This window comes from Phlebotomus papatasi, chromosome 1, assembly GCF_024763615.1.
Source record: "Phlebotomus papatasi isolate M1 chromosome 1, Ppap_2.1, whole genome shotgun sequence".
In the NCBI taxonomy this organism is placed as follows: Eukaryota; Metazoa; Arthropoda; class Insecta; order Diptera; family Psychodidae; genus Phlebotomus; species Phlebotomus papatasi.
In genome coordinates this window covers 59,942,828-59,961,731 of record NC_077222.1, presented here as the reverse complement: position 1 = coordinate 59,961,731, position 18,904 = coordinate 59,942,828, and the positions used below count along the sequence as shown (strand labels likewise).

Here is an 18,904-nt window from a genome sequence, read left to right as displayed (position 1 = left end):
ATCCCGTATTAGAAGATTATGCTAAGTCCATTGTAGAGATTGTAGACCGACCAGGAGCGCTTTTCCTGCGATATGGATGCTTCTTCCGTGCCCCCGGAGTTTTTTTTTTGGACAAGCCGATGCATTATGTTACGTTTTATTACAGTGAAAATGGCTATTCCTGACATTTAGTTGCTTGTAACGGGTAAGATTCGAACTCACAACTATGAGAGTCGAGTTAGAGATCTCATCGACCAAGATCCAAAGATCTTACCTATTACGCCACTGAGATCCCCAGATCACAGAAGAAACATCCACATTCATTATACGGGGAAGACGCTCTTGGGCGATCTACGATCAACAGATTCCTATTTCGATACGACGATCAATAATATTACTAAATCTACTAAAATAATATATATCACATTTGGTATGTAATATTTAGAATGTAGACTACCCAAGAAGCAAAACAGCTGCCTTATAGAACCAAGTATCAGACAATTCTTTTAGTGCACTTTTAAAAGACTTAGATTGAGAATTTTCTGTTGAAATTCCTATAGAAGCTCTTAATATCCTTAAGAGTGCACCACTTTACTTATAGTAATCTCAGTGATGGAACCAAGAGCGTTATAAGCAAATAAAAAGATTTTTGGTTCTATAATGCCTTACTTAGAGAATTCTACAAGACTATATTAAGAAAAAATTGCTTCTTGGGTAACGTGATGACTTATCTCATTCTGAATAGATCTTGTCAGCAAAATTATGATATTTGATATCTCGTTCACAGAGCTGCATTTGTAAATCTATTAAGCTAATATAGTTTATAGCAATCTGCAAAGTTGTATTGTACTATAAATTAATTTGTATTTTTAACAATATATAGCAAATTAATAAACTTTACTATGGTGCACCTAGTAAATTATAATAACATTTTAATGAATATCTTATACTTAAAGACTAATATTTTATTACTGTCTAAGGTTTTAAACATTCCTGTGCAATTTTATCACTCAACATAAAGTTGATGCTATGCATAACATTGTAAATTGTGCTTTTTAATAATCTCACCTATTTCTTACTCTCGGAAAATTTTACACAAAAAGGAGGGATATAAAATATTTCACTGTAGAAATTTTATAATTAAACTATGAGGAATTTTCAAGACTTCCAACAGTGTCCACAGAAGTGGAATGCATTTTAGTTTACGAGGTACAACATCTCTATAACCAAATAACTCTCTATCACAGTCCAGAATTTCAGGATAGAAGTATGAAAGATATTCACCATTTCTCTTTGCTCAATTCTGTAAGGAATTTTGAGGAAATTATATCTATCTTCCTTATGACCATCTCTTCTTATATTCAATTAAATCTAATAGTTATGGCCACGATTAGGCCCTTTTTTTGTCTCCGAAAGAAAATTGCTCTTTTTCACAAATTCTCTCCCTTGCTTGTTCTTCGCAATAGACGGAAAACTTTTCTTTTTCTTCAAGTTATATGTACACATGCATATATATAGTTGGATAATTTTCTCAGTTTCGATGAGCGAAACACGACAGAGAGGCACAATGTATAAACTTATAAGTAAAGCAATTCTCATTAACTTTTATGAATATCACGGTAAAGTTGGGTTAATTAAAGGCCAATATTCATTTATCCAGAGAGAAGAATATCAATCAAAGGGTTAATCAAAACGCAATTCTAATGTCCGCCAAAATACCAATTTACCCTAAAACTTTGTTCCATACTAAAACGAATCAAATTCTTCACAAATTCATATGCGTATTAGTGAATGCTCAAGTTATGGCACTAAAATTCAGAAATTTATTGAATATAACTTCGCTTGGGTTATTTTATTAGTCATATCGACAATGATAGTAGGGGAAAGTGCTCTCCCTTCGAACGTTCATGCCTTCAAATAAAGTGAATTTCTTTTGTCTTTTCTAAGAGATTTGCATTAAAATATCACGGTATATTATCAACTATTGATGATAAGCCAACTAATATTTGATAGAAATGTGTAAGTATCTTAGGAAAACTAAAAGACAATTCACATTATTCGAAGGCATGAACGTTCGAAGGGAGAGTACTTTCCCCTATACAATTGGAAAAATAGAGAATAAAAAGAAAAATGCTGATGCATATAATATAAAATATATAAAAGAAGTTCAACGTTATAGAGAAAATGTGAAAAGTTTCACATTGTGTATTTTCTTTCGTTTATCATGTTGAAAGCTGAGCTCATTGCATTTGGTATTGAATTGGCGATCTACTAGTCATATCGTGCGAAAGTATCTCCGTTATAAGTGTATCGACATTTTTCAATAAACTACAATTTCATACACTTTTAGGGAAAGTGCTCACGTTTTTTTCTCTCACTCCCTATGTCAAAATAATAAAAACACATGACAATTTTTCCATAAGAATGGATATTACCAATATTACTGAAATACACCAAGAAAAAATTACATTGTAAAAGCTATGAACTAAGTAAATTCTGTTACCGAAATAATTCAGATAACACGTATAAATTGGTAATTAAAAAAAATATAACTCCGTTCCACATTTTACCAACCACATCAGTTAAAAGTGTCGTTTATACTATCTAAATAAGAGAAGAGGACCACGGATCAGAATGTTAAGAAACATGCTCCAGTTAAAAATATAAGCCGCAAAACACTATTTTTGGTATTTTTGAATATGCTAATTGGTATATTAGAGATTGATTTAACTATTTCCGTACATTTGATTTTTTTTATTTACAAAAAATAATAAAAGATAAATGTGTGTAATTGCAAAAATGCACTCTGCCTGCACTCCACGAATTTAATGAAATACGAATAATTGATTTTATAAATAAAATGTAAACTAATGCAGTGCATCCTTGTAAGAGTTAAATGGTGAAGATTAGAGAATAATTTTAAAAATGAATTATATTTAAAAAAAAATACGAGGATGACCTGACGGTCCAAAGAAACGCTGCTGATCACTGATGCCCTTTCCTTCCCTTATTAGAATGTAATCTGAATATATTTTTTTAAATTAATTTTTCATCTCCTCAATTCTAAACAATCATTGGAATCATTTCTAATAAATGTGTTTTCAAGGTTTAACGTTTATGTTAATAAAAATAGACTTATGGAATCCCGAATAAGTCGTGTCCCATTACTACTGACTATGAATCGATAATAATCAATTGATAATTAATGTAAACATAACTAATTAACTTAAACATAAAACTGTAAGGTCTTATCATAAATACAAAACTGTGATTTTTTATGGAGGTTGTTTATTGTCGAAAAGATGGCGATGCTCGCAAAATAGCAAATTTCTGCAAACGATATTGTTATGTGATCTTAAGGTGCTTTCAATAAAACATTTTCTCCCTATCTGTCTACTAGTGTCTAAAGTTTTTCAAAATAAAATTAGTATCACTGTCTAAGAATTATACATAAGAATTTTTCTTAGTGTAGTACAGCACTCTCTAGCAATTTTTTTGCTTCAGTACAGGGATATCAAGTTAAAGAAACAAAGTACTTGGTATACGAGCAGGAATCATGGTGACAATAGCATGTAACAAATATAATGGATAGAAAGTGGACGTGAATTTCTCTAGAAAGATACTTTCGCAGAGTTACATAAAAGAGAAGAGTTTTCCATTCACTTTTTCAATACAATTTTATCTATTCCCCCAAGACGTGCTATATATGTTTACTAGTCACAGTCGCATATAATTCATAATAAACTAACTTGGGAAAAATTTTCAGATTCAGTCCGACACGTACCCCTTCGCCTTGGGATGGCGTTCGGGTGTCAGATAAATACAGTGCAGTTTGCCCACAGCGTCTGCCAGCTATTCACAATGAAACGGCATCACTGGAGAAGATGCCCAAAGGCAGATTGGAATATCTCAAGCGTCTCTTGCCTTTTCTACAGAATCAGTCTGAGGATTGCCTCTACCTTAATGTTTTCTCACCAGTCTACGGTAAGTCTATCGATTGCACGTCCCATACTGAAATACTTACTTTTTGCCCCAAAGTCATGTCTCAATTCTCTCACACAGCTGCGACAGCGGAGAAAAAGCTCCCCGTTATTATGTTCATACACGGGGAGTCCTTTGAGTGGAATAGTGGCAATCCATACGATGGTTCAGTCCTGGCCAGTTACGGAGATTTAGTAGTAGTCACACTAAATTATCGATTAGGAATTTTAGGTAAATTTCTACTTTTAAAAATGCTATAAATCTCTTGTGCTTTTCTTTATGAAACAATTGCAAAATACCGAAATTCTGATATGAATGCTCTGTTTAAAATTTGTTTATATTTAGGAAATATTTCTAAGGCACACAAAAACAAAAAAATCATTAGATTTTTATCATTTATTTATAAGCAATATATTTATAATTATTCATTTTCTATTTAATGTTGCATTTTTATAATTTTTAAAACAAAAGAAAAACCCTTAAAATTTTGAAATTCTGGAATATTGAATGAAATTGAACACAAGAAGCTGCTCCTTATAGTCTTAAGGAACTTTACGCAAACTATTAAAACAGTGAAAACCGCACAATATTATCTTCAAAGAAAGTAAGAGCTTGTAAACTTCATCATACATACTACTTATTGAACGGGAAATAGTTCAGGGGCTACGATAAGTGTTTAATCTACACTTTTACTTCGATAGTTTACCACCATAGTACAGAAATTGGTAAAAACCATAATTTCTGTAAAGTTTAGTTTTGCAAGAGTTTTAGCAAATCAATTGCAGAAGTCAAACAACAAAAACTACAAAGTTAATGATATAATGATAGTAAAGCTATTGCTTCTGTAACATGAATATTATTCTTCATTCTTCTAAAAAGATAAAAGAAAAAAAAACCTGAACCAAATAGAGGTTTCTTCAGTGAAACTTGCCCATCATCATTAGAGGAGACTGGGGTAAAAAGTCACAAAACAGAGGCCCAATTTTTGAAATTCTCACTCGCACCCGCGAGCTCTTTAGTGGCCGAGAGAAATCCACTCGCACACCCCATAGATTCAAATCCTTCTGTAACGACTTCTTTATAACATAAAGTACTCGTTATACGTACTCAAGAATTTCCGGAGTGTGCGAGTCAATTTCTCTCGGCCACTAAAGAGCTCGCGGGTGCGAGTTAGAATTTCAAAAATTGGCCCTCAGATATTATATTTTTTTACAAGCTACCCGTGCACCTCCTAAATTTCTAAATAGCACAGTTTTATAGAAAATTTACCGCTCTACAACTCTGTGAAAGTAATTTTCTTGTATTTTGTAAGGAATTATATATATCGAGCCGTTTTCTAAAAGGTAATTTTGTGATTATTCTCAAAAATGCTGGGGCAAATAGTATCAGGCATGAGATACTATCACATTTTGTTTCGCTTTATTACGGGATTCCGTAAATTTAAGTAAATACCTAGATTACATATTTTCATTGGAAATTTATTCTTCTACACCTTTGTAAAACACCGTTTTCTCTACATGAGCGAGAAAAGCGTATTTTAAGCTATTTTACAAAAAAAAACACACAAAAAACTGCAAATAGTTTGACCAATGCAAACAACAAGCTTCGACACATAGCATTGACGTTTCTTTTCACCGTGGGACAAAAGAAATTGTTTCGGTTTTTGTTACTTTTTGCTCCATAGCTTTTGTTACTTTTTACCCCAAGTAGTCATTATAAGAATCTTTATAAAATTCTAAAATAGATATCGGATTCGTATTCACGGAATACCCAGGTTAATTTGGGAAATATTCACCAGTGCATCAAATTTAAAATAAGTAGCTTATAATTGATATCTTCTGCACGGAAAATATTTCAAAAATAGGGATAAAAATTTCGATATTTTTTTTATTTTCTAAATGCCTTGTTCAAATTTTAACAAACTTACGACATTGAAGAAGGCCTATGGAAGCTGTCTATGGAAAAAAAATTAAGCCGCTATCTTATTTATCTTGGCAGATATTGAATTTTGAAATTTTCGATTTGTGACTTTTTGCCCCAGTTTCCCCTACTGTTCGGAAATTAAAAATATATATATGTGATACCTGTGATACAATTAAGAGATTTTGCATATTACGTTTTATATAGCAGAAATTTAATAATTTTTTAATTTAAAATAATAAAAATTTCCTTGTATCAGGTTTTCTCAATGCCAATCCGAGTCCTCAGATCCGAGCTCGTGTGGCAAATTATGGCCTTATGGATCAAATGGCGGCACTGCACTGGGTGCAGCAGAATATCGCCAAATTCGGCGGAGATCCCGGTGCTGTGACCCTTGCGGGTCATGGAAGTGGGGCCGCATGCATAAATTTTCTTATGACCTCACCCACAATGGTTCCAGGTCTCTTCCATCGCGCCATTCTTCTGTCAGGGTCAGCGTACGCTTCGTGGGCCGTCGTCGAAGATCCAGTGGTGTATGCCCTGAAACTAGCCAAAGAACTCAATTGCACTGTACCGAGTGATCTAATTAAGAATCATGAACAAATAGTCGACTGCCTAAGGGAGATACCACTAGATGACTTGCTCAATGTTAACATTCAGGCACCCAGCTATTTAAGTGCTTTCGGTCCATCAATTGATGGCGTAGTTATACGAACGGGACTGTCAAACCAGGACCCTGATGAATTACTGTCGTCTGGTACATCGAAACGGTCTCATGACTCATATCGCCGGTATGATCTGCTCTTTGGTGTAGTTACTGCTGAAGCCTTATGGCGTTTCAGCAATGTTGATATCCTCAATGGCTTTGAAGGGGAGCGGAGAGATAAAATTATAAGAACGTACGTTCGGAATGCTTACACCTTTCATCTCAGTGAGATTTTCTACACGGTGAGTATCGCTATTAGAGATTCATCCTGATTAAGTCTGAAGCTTCATTGTTCAATTCCAGGTGGTTAATGAGTATACGGACTGGGAAAGAACATCACAACATCCCATTAATACGAGGGATGCTGCAGTAGCAGCCCTATCAGATGCTCAATTCGTGGCCCCTCTTGTTCACACTGGTGATACCCTAGCTCCCCCACCTGCCCTTCCTGGTCAAGAGAAGTCTGGACCAAAGTGCTTCTTCTACGTATTCGATTACCAGACCAAAGAGGGCGATTATCCTCAGCGCATGGGAACAGTTCATGGGGAAGATCTACCATATGTGTTTGGAGCACCTTTAGTGGATGGTTTTAGTCATTTTCCACATAATTATACCAAAGCCGAAGTGGCATTGTCCGAATCAATCATCCTCTACTGGAGCAACTTTGCTCGCACTGGGTGAGTTCTTTTGATAATAATTATATTACTCTTTGAAAGTCCAAGAAACGGTCTCGTAAAATTGTTATTATGAAAAAAGGTGTTCAGGCTTTCTAAGTGCTACAAGAATTTTCTGAATTTCTAATTTAAATTTTTACTAAAAAGAAATCGAAATGAAACGTACTTTGACTGAATTCGAAAGCGTACTTTGACTCAATTTGGGCAAATATAATATTGATGACAAACTCTTGAATTTTCTAACTAGTTCTAGGCATATCATCTTAATTTACGAGTTAAACTAAGTTATAATTCATTTTAATTAATTTTTTATTTGCAGCTATAAGGTTTTGGTTTTTTATATTTTTTTTCATTTAAGTTGTTTCGTAGTTAGATTTTTTACTTAGTTTTACAATTTCTTTAAAAAATTTCTTACAAAAAATTTCAATGAATTTGAAAATTCACATTCTTGTTCAAATTATCGTTCTTTTGAATAAGATAGAATTAACATCAAATATTTGGAATATTGCCTCTGTTTTTCTTTCATTTTTTTTATATTTACTGAGCTCTGCGCTCCCTCTTTGAGTTCTTTATTTGATGAGTATCCTCTTTTACATATGCTTCAGAGCATTTCGCATATTCTCATTTACATTCACTATGTATGCCCGAGAGGATGATTTGAATTTTTTCAAAAATAACAACATACATACATACCCCTTTCTACCAGGAATCCAAATGAACATCAACGTCCCGATTCTGTGTTGGCTGCAACGAAGGAGCGCAATCGATTTAAAAGTATTGTGTGGGATGAATATGATCCCGTCCATCAGAAGTATTTGGAAATGGGTGAGTATATAAATTACTTCGAGTTAGCACGTATTGGGCATTGATATAAAATTTACCTTGATGGCACAATTGTGGATTTGGTTATTCCACCACAGGAATGAAGCCACGCATGAAGAACCATTTTCGAGCACATCAACTCTCCATCTGGCTCCGTCTAATTCCCGAACTCCATCGAGCTGGAATGGAGGATGTTATTGGACGGCATAATTTATTCAAAAACCACGACAATATGGACTTGTACGAGGGTCTTGTGAAACCAGACTCACTGTCACGCTTGTCGCTTTTCGAGGAGTCCTACAAGAGGCGCAACTCTAATGAGTCCCTTATATTAGGTGGTAAGTGGAAAGTCCAAATTTATTTGCACAAATAACTAAAAGCACTGCTCTTATGGTGACCGAGAAAATTTTGGTGAATATTGTATTAACCCACAAAAGAGCACAGATTAGCGTAGGGAATTATTCATTTGATCTATAGTAAAGACTTGTTTTTGAGGTTTAACGAGTCCTGAATTATAAATTTTTATACCATTTTTTCTGTTTTGCTTTAAAATTAAATCAGATATTTAAATAAAAAATAGAAGAACGTAAGACAAATTATATGATAAGCTAAAAATTTCAAAATTTAATATCTTCTATCTATAGTACAGTTCATAAACCTAATCAAACGTCCACTGTTTTTAATAATTTGAGCAAAGAAAATTAATAGGGTGGAATCACCAGTTCTCGCCAGTGCCCCACTTCTCGCCACTTACATTGAAATGGCTATTTTTCGCAATTTATGAAATAAATGAGTCGCAATTTTTTTGTATTGTTTCTGCTTCTACGCATAGAATCGAAAAATAATAATTATTCGTTTTGGATTCACGATTTTGATCACTTTTTAGAGCAATATTTTAAGCAAGTGCATCGAATCCAACATATCTTACCAAATGTACTAAGTGTCGTCAAATTTTCATCAGGCCAAAAATACCTATTTGGGTAGATAATTTGTCTATTGAATATTTAATTGCACTTGTGGAATACATAAAATTTGTATTTAGTCAATTAATATTTCATTTTATATTATTTTTGTATAAAAATGAGGCATGGCGAGAAGTGGTAATATACTGGAATTGATTTTACCGCCTGTCGCCATATCTTTTCAATAGGCGACGCTAACTTCACTTCGTACATTCTCAGTTGTCAAATCTGCATTGTTTACTTTCTGCAAAAGCCCCATCATTTGATTTCTCAAATAAAAGTGAAGAAAAATCATTTAAAGAGAGTAATAATAAAGTGATCACAAGGAAAGAGAAATGGTGAATGTATTCTTTTCATAGCATTGCCTAAAATAACCGAGTGTGGTTCTTTTCAAGTGGGTGGCGAGAAGTGGTTACAAATTTTACAAAACTGGCGAAAAATGGTAAAAAGTGGCGACGAAATGGTTATTTTTGCATTATTAATAAAAATCAGTTTTTTAAGTAGTCCAGCGTTATGTTCTAGGATTATTGTTTTCACGTATCTAGAGCCAATACATCTAAGTAACTTTGTGTCAAATTTGACTTATCTTGTAACAAGGATTCAAAAGTTATGATTAAATGAATTTAATTTTTTCCTAAACATGGCGATAGCCGGTTATTCCACCCTAATACAAATTTTGAAAATTAAGGCCCTTGTTATTAATATTTTCCTTACGGAAAATATAATTTGAAACCATGAAGTAATTTCACAAATTACTTGATGGCTTTTTACATTTTCCACAACATTTTTAAGAATTCTCATGAAATACACTTCAGAAAATTGCTTGTAAAGCACATTGGAGATAGAGATAGTAGAGATAGAAAAGTGGGTTTCTCCAAAGTTTTATGTTCTATAAGAATATGAAAATTCTTATTACGTAGTATAGTTTTCTAGAAGCTCATAAAAAATAAAATATCGATTTTTCCGCATTTTGGCCTTCATTCCCTTAATCTTCAGAATAAATAGAAACTTACAAGATTTTATCAAAATTATTAGAAAATTTATAGATTTTATTGGTAAAAATTAAAAGAAAAATGTTTCGAATTACTTTAATCTATAAGTTTCCAGAATGATTCATAACTTATCACTTTTCCGTCTAACAAGAATATTGCACTAATTTTATTCATAAAAATTAGGTTTCGGTTTTAGTTATCAAACTCACGAAATTTAATTTTTAGTTTTGCAAAAATACTGCTGAATTTACTTCAGCTATATTTTCAATATCTTTAGCACTAAGTGAGATGCAAAAAGTACAAAACTGCAATAGAGTTGATTGCTATACGCAGTTTATTGAAATTTACATTTCAAATTAACAAAAATAATGTCAATCAATAAAAAAAAGATAACAAACAAACTGATTTTGCTTTATAGTCAGAATGAGTCATTAAAACTTTGTTTCAACATCAAATGCAAATTGCAAATTTTACAAATTCCAACTATCAACTACTCCACTAAGGAAATTTAATTATTTTCACAAAATTAGTCCACAGACTGTACATTGACACTGTGAAGCTCAATTTAAAGTTAAAAGTTAAAATTTTCTTTGGCTAAACTTTTGATTCAACCCAGGAAACTTGGTAAAGCTCTGTTAGAAAATTCAATAGAAGTTGCGGTGAATATATTTTTTCAAGGGAAACACACAAAGTCTAACAAGGGTTTCTTTCACAGGGATTACCACCATGGAGCCATTATCGTTAACAACATGTATGCCAGTGGCAAATTACAGCGCGCTAAGCCCAACTTCTGCCATTAATGCTTCTACAGACACCCTCAACAGCCTCGAAGCAGCTGGATATGCTGCCTATTCCACTGCCCTCAGTGTTACGATTGCTATCGGGTGCAGTCTCCTTATTCTCAATGTCCTTATCTTTGCGGGAGTGTACTATCAGCGAGACAAGACGCGCCTAGAGGTGAAGAGTCTGCAGAAGCAATACCAGCAACGTGGAATGCCGCATCAGCAACCACCATTCGATCCCATCAAGCACGCCCATTACCATCTGGGACACTCGCAGCCATCCAATGTTATCGTGGACGTAGAGAATCACGATTCGGGTACAATACTTCTTTCGAATGACATCAAGTCTCCCCACATATGTTCCAACAGCATGCAAATCAACACAACAGGTGGATGTCTGCAGACAAAGATACCCCTCAGCGACTCGGCGCCCTACAAGAGCACCCGCAATGAACACGTGCCAATGAAAAACACCCTCAATCGTACCACCAACACCACCACAGGCTTCACAGGGTCAGGGATGATGACATTGCCGAAACCAGGAAGTGGAGGTGTCCAGCAAACCAGTCAACTCTCCGCTTATCGCGGTGATGCATGTCTCACGCTGCCACGAAAGACAAACACTGCCAATCTGACCCTCAGCAATGCGGGCAACAATGGTAAATACCTCATTCTAATTACTATTTATGCATGCCTTTGATCCTCTACGCTATACCTCTGCATTGTCCCAAGCAAAGACTATTCGTTCACATCCGGAATATGTTACATATAGGATGTGTGTGTGTACATAAAACTCAATAGGGAATTTTAAGCAAAATCTATTGTACAACAACAGGCAATCAACTCACATTATTAACTTGAATAGGAAAGCATTATTTCAAAATTTCAAATATAAATATTACTTACTATTGGTTTTATAATACTTTTCATTATACTTGAACTTAAGGTAAAATCAATACTCATCCTATGTATTATCCTCAATTATCCGAGCATCAAATAAACGTCTTGTATTACAGGGAATCCCGAATACAAGGGCAAAAACATTACAAATATCTAAGACAGAAAAAATCAAAAACTTTGAAATTAAATAAAAATTCAACGTATCAATGTATACAGAAATCAATAATTTCTGAGTTTACACACAAAAATTCAACAACTTTTAAATTTAACAACTGGAAATTCAACTTACTTTACAATTTGCAATATTATAAGTTATTATTTAGGCCGATGGAAGTTAAAAATCATTCATATACAAACGTAAGGTGAATTTTCAAATTTTGAGGGTTCAGTACATTCGATTCTCGATTTTTCTTTTTTTTTTGTTATGTTGGTACACATGTCCCCAAAATATACTAATATGATCAGCTATTTTGCATTTTTAGTTACCAATTCTCATCTCGTCTCATGAGCTTAAATTATCTTTCTTATGGCTAAAAATGACGAATTAGTTCTCTGCAAACAAAGAGAAAATTTGCGTTGTTTGAAGGTTCACTCTGTGCGAACCATGCCTACATTCCCCTATTAAATTTTTTTAAAAAAATAACATCAAATGCTCAAACGTATTTGAAATGTTAAGTATGACATTTAAAGAGTCTATTTTGATCAAAAATTAAATTTTAAAAAAATGGTATAGATTCTTTACGAAAGACCTGCTAGATCATGTGAGTTACGATCGTTACGATGCTCGTCCTGGACATCAAAAACCTAATAAAACGTTGAAGCAGTAAGGAAAATTGTGGGAAACAGTAAATAAGTTGCTGAACTTGTCGGCATATTGATTGACACATTCCATACAATTTATTTTGGATTTTTTGAACTTGAAACGTCTATAGAAGCGAACTTTTTTCAGAAATTTTATTTACATATCCTTCTTTGTTAGTGATTTTTTGATCAAAAACAATGCCGTAGTCATGCCTAGTCAGTGTTTATACCGAAATTGGTACTCAGGGACTTTTCCCTGTTCCCAAAACCGAAAACATTCTCGAAAATATTATATTTTGTCATGATTTAGAAGACAAAGATCACATTATCAGAAGAGCTCAACGCCATATCAAAAAATACATATCAGAATATCTTCGATTATAGATAAAAACTCAAATACAATTTTATTATATCTGAGGGGGGTTTTTGAAGGGAACAAAGTAAATTTTTATGAAAAAAATAAATATTTTTGAAGAACAAAAATTTGTTTAGTATATCAATCAATCTTTTATTTTTTTTATTAATAAACCGGTAATAAACCTGAAAATTGATATTAATTTTGATAAATTCAATTATTTTATAATTTTATACTAATTCTATTTATTATAAGCAAATTGAATTACTTTTATAAGTACTATTCGGTTCAAAATAGTTATGAATTAACCAAATTAAATGATTCATTTAGTTTTTAATTTTCTTACAAAATGCAATTAATTTTCATATTCTGATTGCTTTGCTATATTTAATTTAAAATATTGTTTGGAAAATTGTACAATTATACATAGCTATATTATTTATCATTGTCAGATTAGTGTTTATAACAAATAAATATAAACTATTATATTTTCAAAGAAATATATAATCTAAGCCGGAAATAGATAGGCAAATTTATTTCCAATTAAGGAATAAATGACAAAATTTAGGAATTGGGAAAAATGGAAAAGTTTCCCTCACACATAACTTTAGCAATAATATAAGTTTTATTTTTCCAAAAAAAACAATTCATACAATTAATAATACCCAATAAAATGAATAGGGCATACCTATAACTCGGGTACAGTTTACGTTCATTTCGTAAATGATAAATTAAATTATGTTTATTTATGTACAGGGCCATTGTAGGCTATATTGTGCGTTTATTGGTTTACAAGTGTTTGCTTCATCTCAATTATGTCAAAGTCCCCTCTTCAGAACGTCTGTTTATTTTGCACCGGGCGGAGCACGATCTCACAGCACCAAAAATCAAGCCAGAGATTTTTTCATCTGATACTCTTACCGATTACAGCACAGAGTCATGAGATCCCTTCATTTCAAAATGTTTCAAATGATTTCATTTAATATAATAAAATTCATTTGATTAAAAATGAAGAGAAAACGTAAGAAAATCGGGCAGAGCGGAACGTCAGACAAATCAATCTGGATTTTTAGGATATTATTAGTCTAGTTATACTTTAAGTAATTGATTACTCATCAGTCAAATTTAGAGAAAATTGAAGAACTTCAAAATTGATTTGTCCGACATTCTACGCTGTCCGACCTTCTACCGCTGTTTCTAACCTTCTCCATGAAATGGTTTTGTATATACGGAAAATGAGAATGTTTCGACCCGTTTAAACTACTCAAGAACAAAAACATGCTCAACTTGACTTTTTTGACTCAAAGAATATTTTATAACTTCACTAAAAACTGATAAAAATAAAAGGATCAAAGGATGATTTTGCAAAGGATGGATCAAATTTCAAACTTTGAATTCACATTTATCATAGTAGAACATGGTAATTTGATCCATCCTTTGCAAAAGGATCAAATGTGGATCAATTATTTTTACCAGTGAAGTAATAAAATCGCATGTAATTAAATAGTCACTTGAGTTCAAAGAAAATAAAATAAAATTGTTAAAACAACAGTGGACTAGTTTGACACAAAGCTGGAACAGGCTAGTTTTGGAGTTGGCAAAGTGAGATTTCACATAGGAGTTAAATTGGCTCCAGTCCAGTTTTCACTTCTTACTCAACTTCCGTCACACTAAAATTCATTCGTGGTGCAGTGATTTATACGACGAGCTTCCCGGTCCTTTTGTGCCGTGTAAAATATGAAAGCTCCCCTTTCCTTACAAATTTATGTGCTCTCAAAAGTTTTCCCTTCCAAAAGATGCCAGCATTCCCCATCTATCGACCACTTTTATAATTATTTTAATCGACTTTATCACCACAATACATGACACAGGATGAAATAGTTCTAACCCAATATCTCATCCGCACATTTTCCCACAATTTTCCCTTTTGTAATTTCAATTTCAATACAATTCCTGCGATTCACCATTCAATTCATAATATTGAATGTTCGCCATTCACCAAAATAACACATTTTGCTAAAGAAAATATTTTCTATTCAGTCACCTAAAAAAAAATTCATGACTTCCATTAAATCTAATTAGGAAATTACTTTGCTGGAAAAATAAATAAACAAAAACGAAGATGTTACATTTTCTTTTCGGTCTTTGTTAAGAATGTAATTTAATTTGGTGCACTTTGCCTTGAGATGTGTATGGTATTTCATGAAAACTCATCCATTCGTATTTCTTTTAATGTTAGCGCAGAATCACATTGCCGTCAAAATTTTGCTAATATTAAATTTTGTAGGGTAATTGTGCCAAATTTCAGCATAGTTGCATGCAAGCGCCAAAGTCTCAAGTTTGAAATGTAAAATTTTAATATCAATTGATTTTTTTTGTTACTTCTTTTTAAAGAGTGTTGTTTGGAAACTTGTAAACAGTATATCGTCTTTATTTACTATAAAATCATTCTTAATTCATTTTAAAATGAATAAAAATGTATACATAGCTTTGGTGCCCTATTTCGGCCACCTTCATTCTCATAGTTCCTTGCCCTTCGGGAATTCTTCCAATGTCTTTTTCACGTCATCTCGTTTGCCGAAGCTGTATTTTTTGTTAATGTTTTGCATTGTATAATTTGACAATAATTATTTATAATTTAGTAGAGTGTGTAAAAAAACTAAAAATTCATGGAAATTCAAGGAACAAAGAAGGTGGTCGGAATTGCAAGCTGGCCGGAATTTGGCACACTTACCCTACACCATACCAATCTGGGTGGAACTTTTAAAAGAAAATTTCTAATTTTTAGATTTAAAAAAATTTTGAATTCTCAACATACATAATTTATATATAACTATTATACACACATACAAACTAATTGTATATTATGTTTATCCTCACTATCCCATGACATAAATTTCATAGTATTACATATTTGAAACTGTGAAAGATTTGCAAAATGTTGGACAAATAGATTATGCATTTCTCTTTCAAATATTCGTTTTCCAAATAGCCAATTTCGATTTCCAACAATTCGAATTTAATGGTTTAGCAAAAATTTAGTTGGAAATGCTTGTTGTCAAACAATTCCAAAACCTCGATAACTTTTAAATATAATCAATTCAACTTGTGCTTCATGAAATAGTTCCATACAAAATGCAAACGTAAACACCTGAATACTATTCTAATAAAAAAAACCCAATTGTTATTTGTTACCTTTCTCCAATATTAAATTTTTATGAATTTATTGTTAAAAGCTAAAAATTTGTCCATTAAAATCTACTTATTGACTCTAAAATAGGCCAACACATATAAATATATTTTTGGGGAAGAACTGACATTGCTTGAAATTAATTGATGTTCTCTGGAAAGAAAAAGTTTTTTCCTCAGTAATGAGTACATCTAAATCAGACTTAGAAAATTAGCCTGGAGGAAATAAATGTATGAGTGTAAAGTTTTGCAAGAGGATTTGGGATGTATAAGGACGTAAAGATGGCCTGCAGGTCTCTCAGATTTGTGGGAAAATCCTCCTTATAATATTCATGTTAACATTTAAATACCGCAGTAAACAACTCACTCACTCCCTTGAAATTTTATGATGGTATTATGTGTAATTTAGTAATAAACTTTAAAGTTTTGTATGATTATTTTTTAACTTTTTCAGAAGCTAGAGAAATAATCAATTACAAAAAAAGTCTTAAGTTAATCTCGTTATCTGTTAGATAATGCTTGCAAGCTTGAAAGCATTCAAAATTTCGCATATAGCACAATGCGACTAAAATATTTTATATCGTATTAAATCGTTGATTAAATATATATAAAACACTATACTTTTTCTATTTATTCCTATCTCTTAAATGCAAGTATTTGAAAGCATTCAATGCTGTGCAGAATTTGTACAGAAAACGAATTGAAATTTGCTCAGCAGAATTCTTAAATTGAAACGATAATAACAGAGATTTTCTATACATTGAAGCAAATTAATACGACTATCGTGTATAATTGAATAATGTGATTATCGTAAAAAAGAGATAGCAAAGCGTTCCAGCTTTGCCAAATGCTCGAACTCACGAAGTAGAGCTCTGCCCTGGCTTATCATTTTCGTAAATTTTATGTCCATAATGGCTTACCATCGGTTACAACTGCTAAATAAATTATTAACCAGAAAATCATCTTAAAACTTTTAAGACTATACAAATTTTAAGGATTTGACTTTTAAATTTTAAGTTATTTCAATGCATACTTGCTCTAAAATAATATTTAGCGTATTTAAATATTTTACATAAAAAAGACAATAGAAAGTTCGAATAGAGGTCGATCCATATAAAAAGGAAATATCTGACTTATTGTAGATAATATCATAAAATAAAATAAATTTCTAGAGTTGTTTTAGAAATAAAAATCCATTTTAACCAAATCGGATTAGGTCCTTTGATGGAGTGATTGATTTTTGTCCTTTGAATATTCAATGTTTTCAAGTAGGTATTCAATCTGAAAATTAAAAAAAAAGAAACATTGAAGCCATTTTCGCAATAAAACCAGAAAAAAGGATGGAAAAGTGTCCCAGCTTTGCGGAATGTTCGAACTCGTCACATAGACACTATTACTGAAAAAAATACTTTCGAATAATTTAGAGTTTACCAATTCACAACCGTTTTATTGAACAGAATGAATAATGAATCACTCAGAAGGTCACCCAAAATAGGTTTAGGAGCAATATAATTGAATTTCGGATAAAAATTAGTTATCGGTTATGAATTGGTCCATTACTGGTTCATAACCGTTACAGTTTTATCGGAAATTCCAAGACCTTTCCGACGAGTTCAAATATTATACCCTTCGGTTGAAAAACATGCTCTCAAGAACTTTTTTAACCTTTGACATGAAAAACCGTTAAGGAATAATTCAACGGGACTTTCTTATAAAGACGAAATTTCTGCCTCGCCAAAAAACTGGAAACTTCAGATTTACAAAATATTGCCACATATATTAATAAGACCATCACCAAATATTAATAAGACCCCTTGGCAGGGGGGGGGGGGTAAAGAATCGTAATATGTATAACTCAAAATCGTGGGATTATAATATTATACTTCCCTCACTGTGGAGTTCGAGCAGTAAAAATAGTAATCGACTTTGTTGAAGATTCCGCCTTCAAAATATATAGAGGGAAGTGGGGAACCATTGAGTTGGGGCACTTTTGAAATAGGGTTATTACTTAATATTTTTAAATGAAACTGAACCAACTTTGAGGTTAAATTACATTATGATAAGGCTCAGTCAGTTCTGTTTGAATATAAGTAAGTAAAAAAAAACATATATTTCAGAGGTATCCCAATTCAAAGGTACCCCACTTCCCCCTAAAGAAGAAATATTATTTATCAATTATTATAGGTCTCATGTCTCTAAATTTTCATTATTCCTTTCCTTTCTTTATTCCGTCTTCTCACCTGTAACGATCACAAGATACAAATATTTTATCTTTACATATTCTTGCTCGGACTGTTGTAAAGGGCTTCCTGCACTCTTGTGGGACTCGTCTGGAAAAGGTCCATAAAGCTGCCTTAAAAGTCTGGAGATATCCAAAGAAACGTGAATGACTTTTCTCAAAATCTTTGTTTCGGAAATATTTTTCAGTTTAACCCATTCCTTACCATGGTATTATAAATCATACGCAAATTGAGTGATTTAAATGATTTATTCCTAGGCAATTTTTATCCGAATTGCTGTCGGGAATGGATTTTTAGTAAATTTACTCCTTCAGTTACTTGGGAAAAATAGTCCGACAGTCATGCAAAAGTCTTGCAAAATTTTAGCTCAAAATGGCGGACGGAAAATTCTACAACCCGTCGAATTTGTTAAAATTGGCCTCTTTCCTGATTTGAATTCTAGTTGACAATTTGTTTTCTTGGATAATTACTCTATCTAAATCAATAGGGTTTGTAATGAATTAATTCACAGAATTTAAATTCAGTGACCGTGTGTTTGGCAAGAGCTCCCCTCGCCTCCATAAGGTAAAAAAAATCTTTTCAAAAAATTTATCTATTAATC

At 32.5% G+C, this 18,904-nt stretch overlaps 1 protein-coding gene across 2 annotated transcripts in view; it reads left to right on the top strand.

Annotated features, from left to right (window-relative positions):
• The window catches only part of LOC129809518 (neuroligin-4, Y-linked-like), a 73,799-nt gene that overhangs the window by 48,009 nt on the left and 6,886 nt on the right, over positions 1 to 18,904 (top strand). For both annotated transcript variants that reach the window (XM_055859436.1, XM_055859435.1), the window contains 7 exons: positions 3,746 to 3,963; positions 4,042 to 4,191; positions 6,140 to 6,828; positions 6,890 to 7,263; positions 7,967 to 8,085; positions 8,181 to 8,420; positions 10,752 to 11,477. In XM_055859436.1, coding sequence (XP_055715411.1) covers positions 3,746 to 3,963; positions 4,042 to 4,191; positions 6,140 to 6,828; positions 6,890 to 7,263; positions 7,967 to 8,085; positions 8,181 to 8,420; positions 10,752 to 11,477 — 2,516 coding nt within the window. The remainder of the gene's footprint in view (positions 1 to 3,745; positions 3,964 to 4,041; positions 4,192 to 6,139; positions 6,829 to 6,889; positions 7,264 to 7,966; positions 8,086 to 8,180; positions 8,421 to 10,751; positions 11,478 to 18,904) is intronic.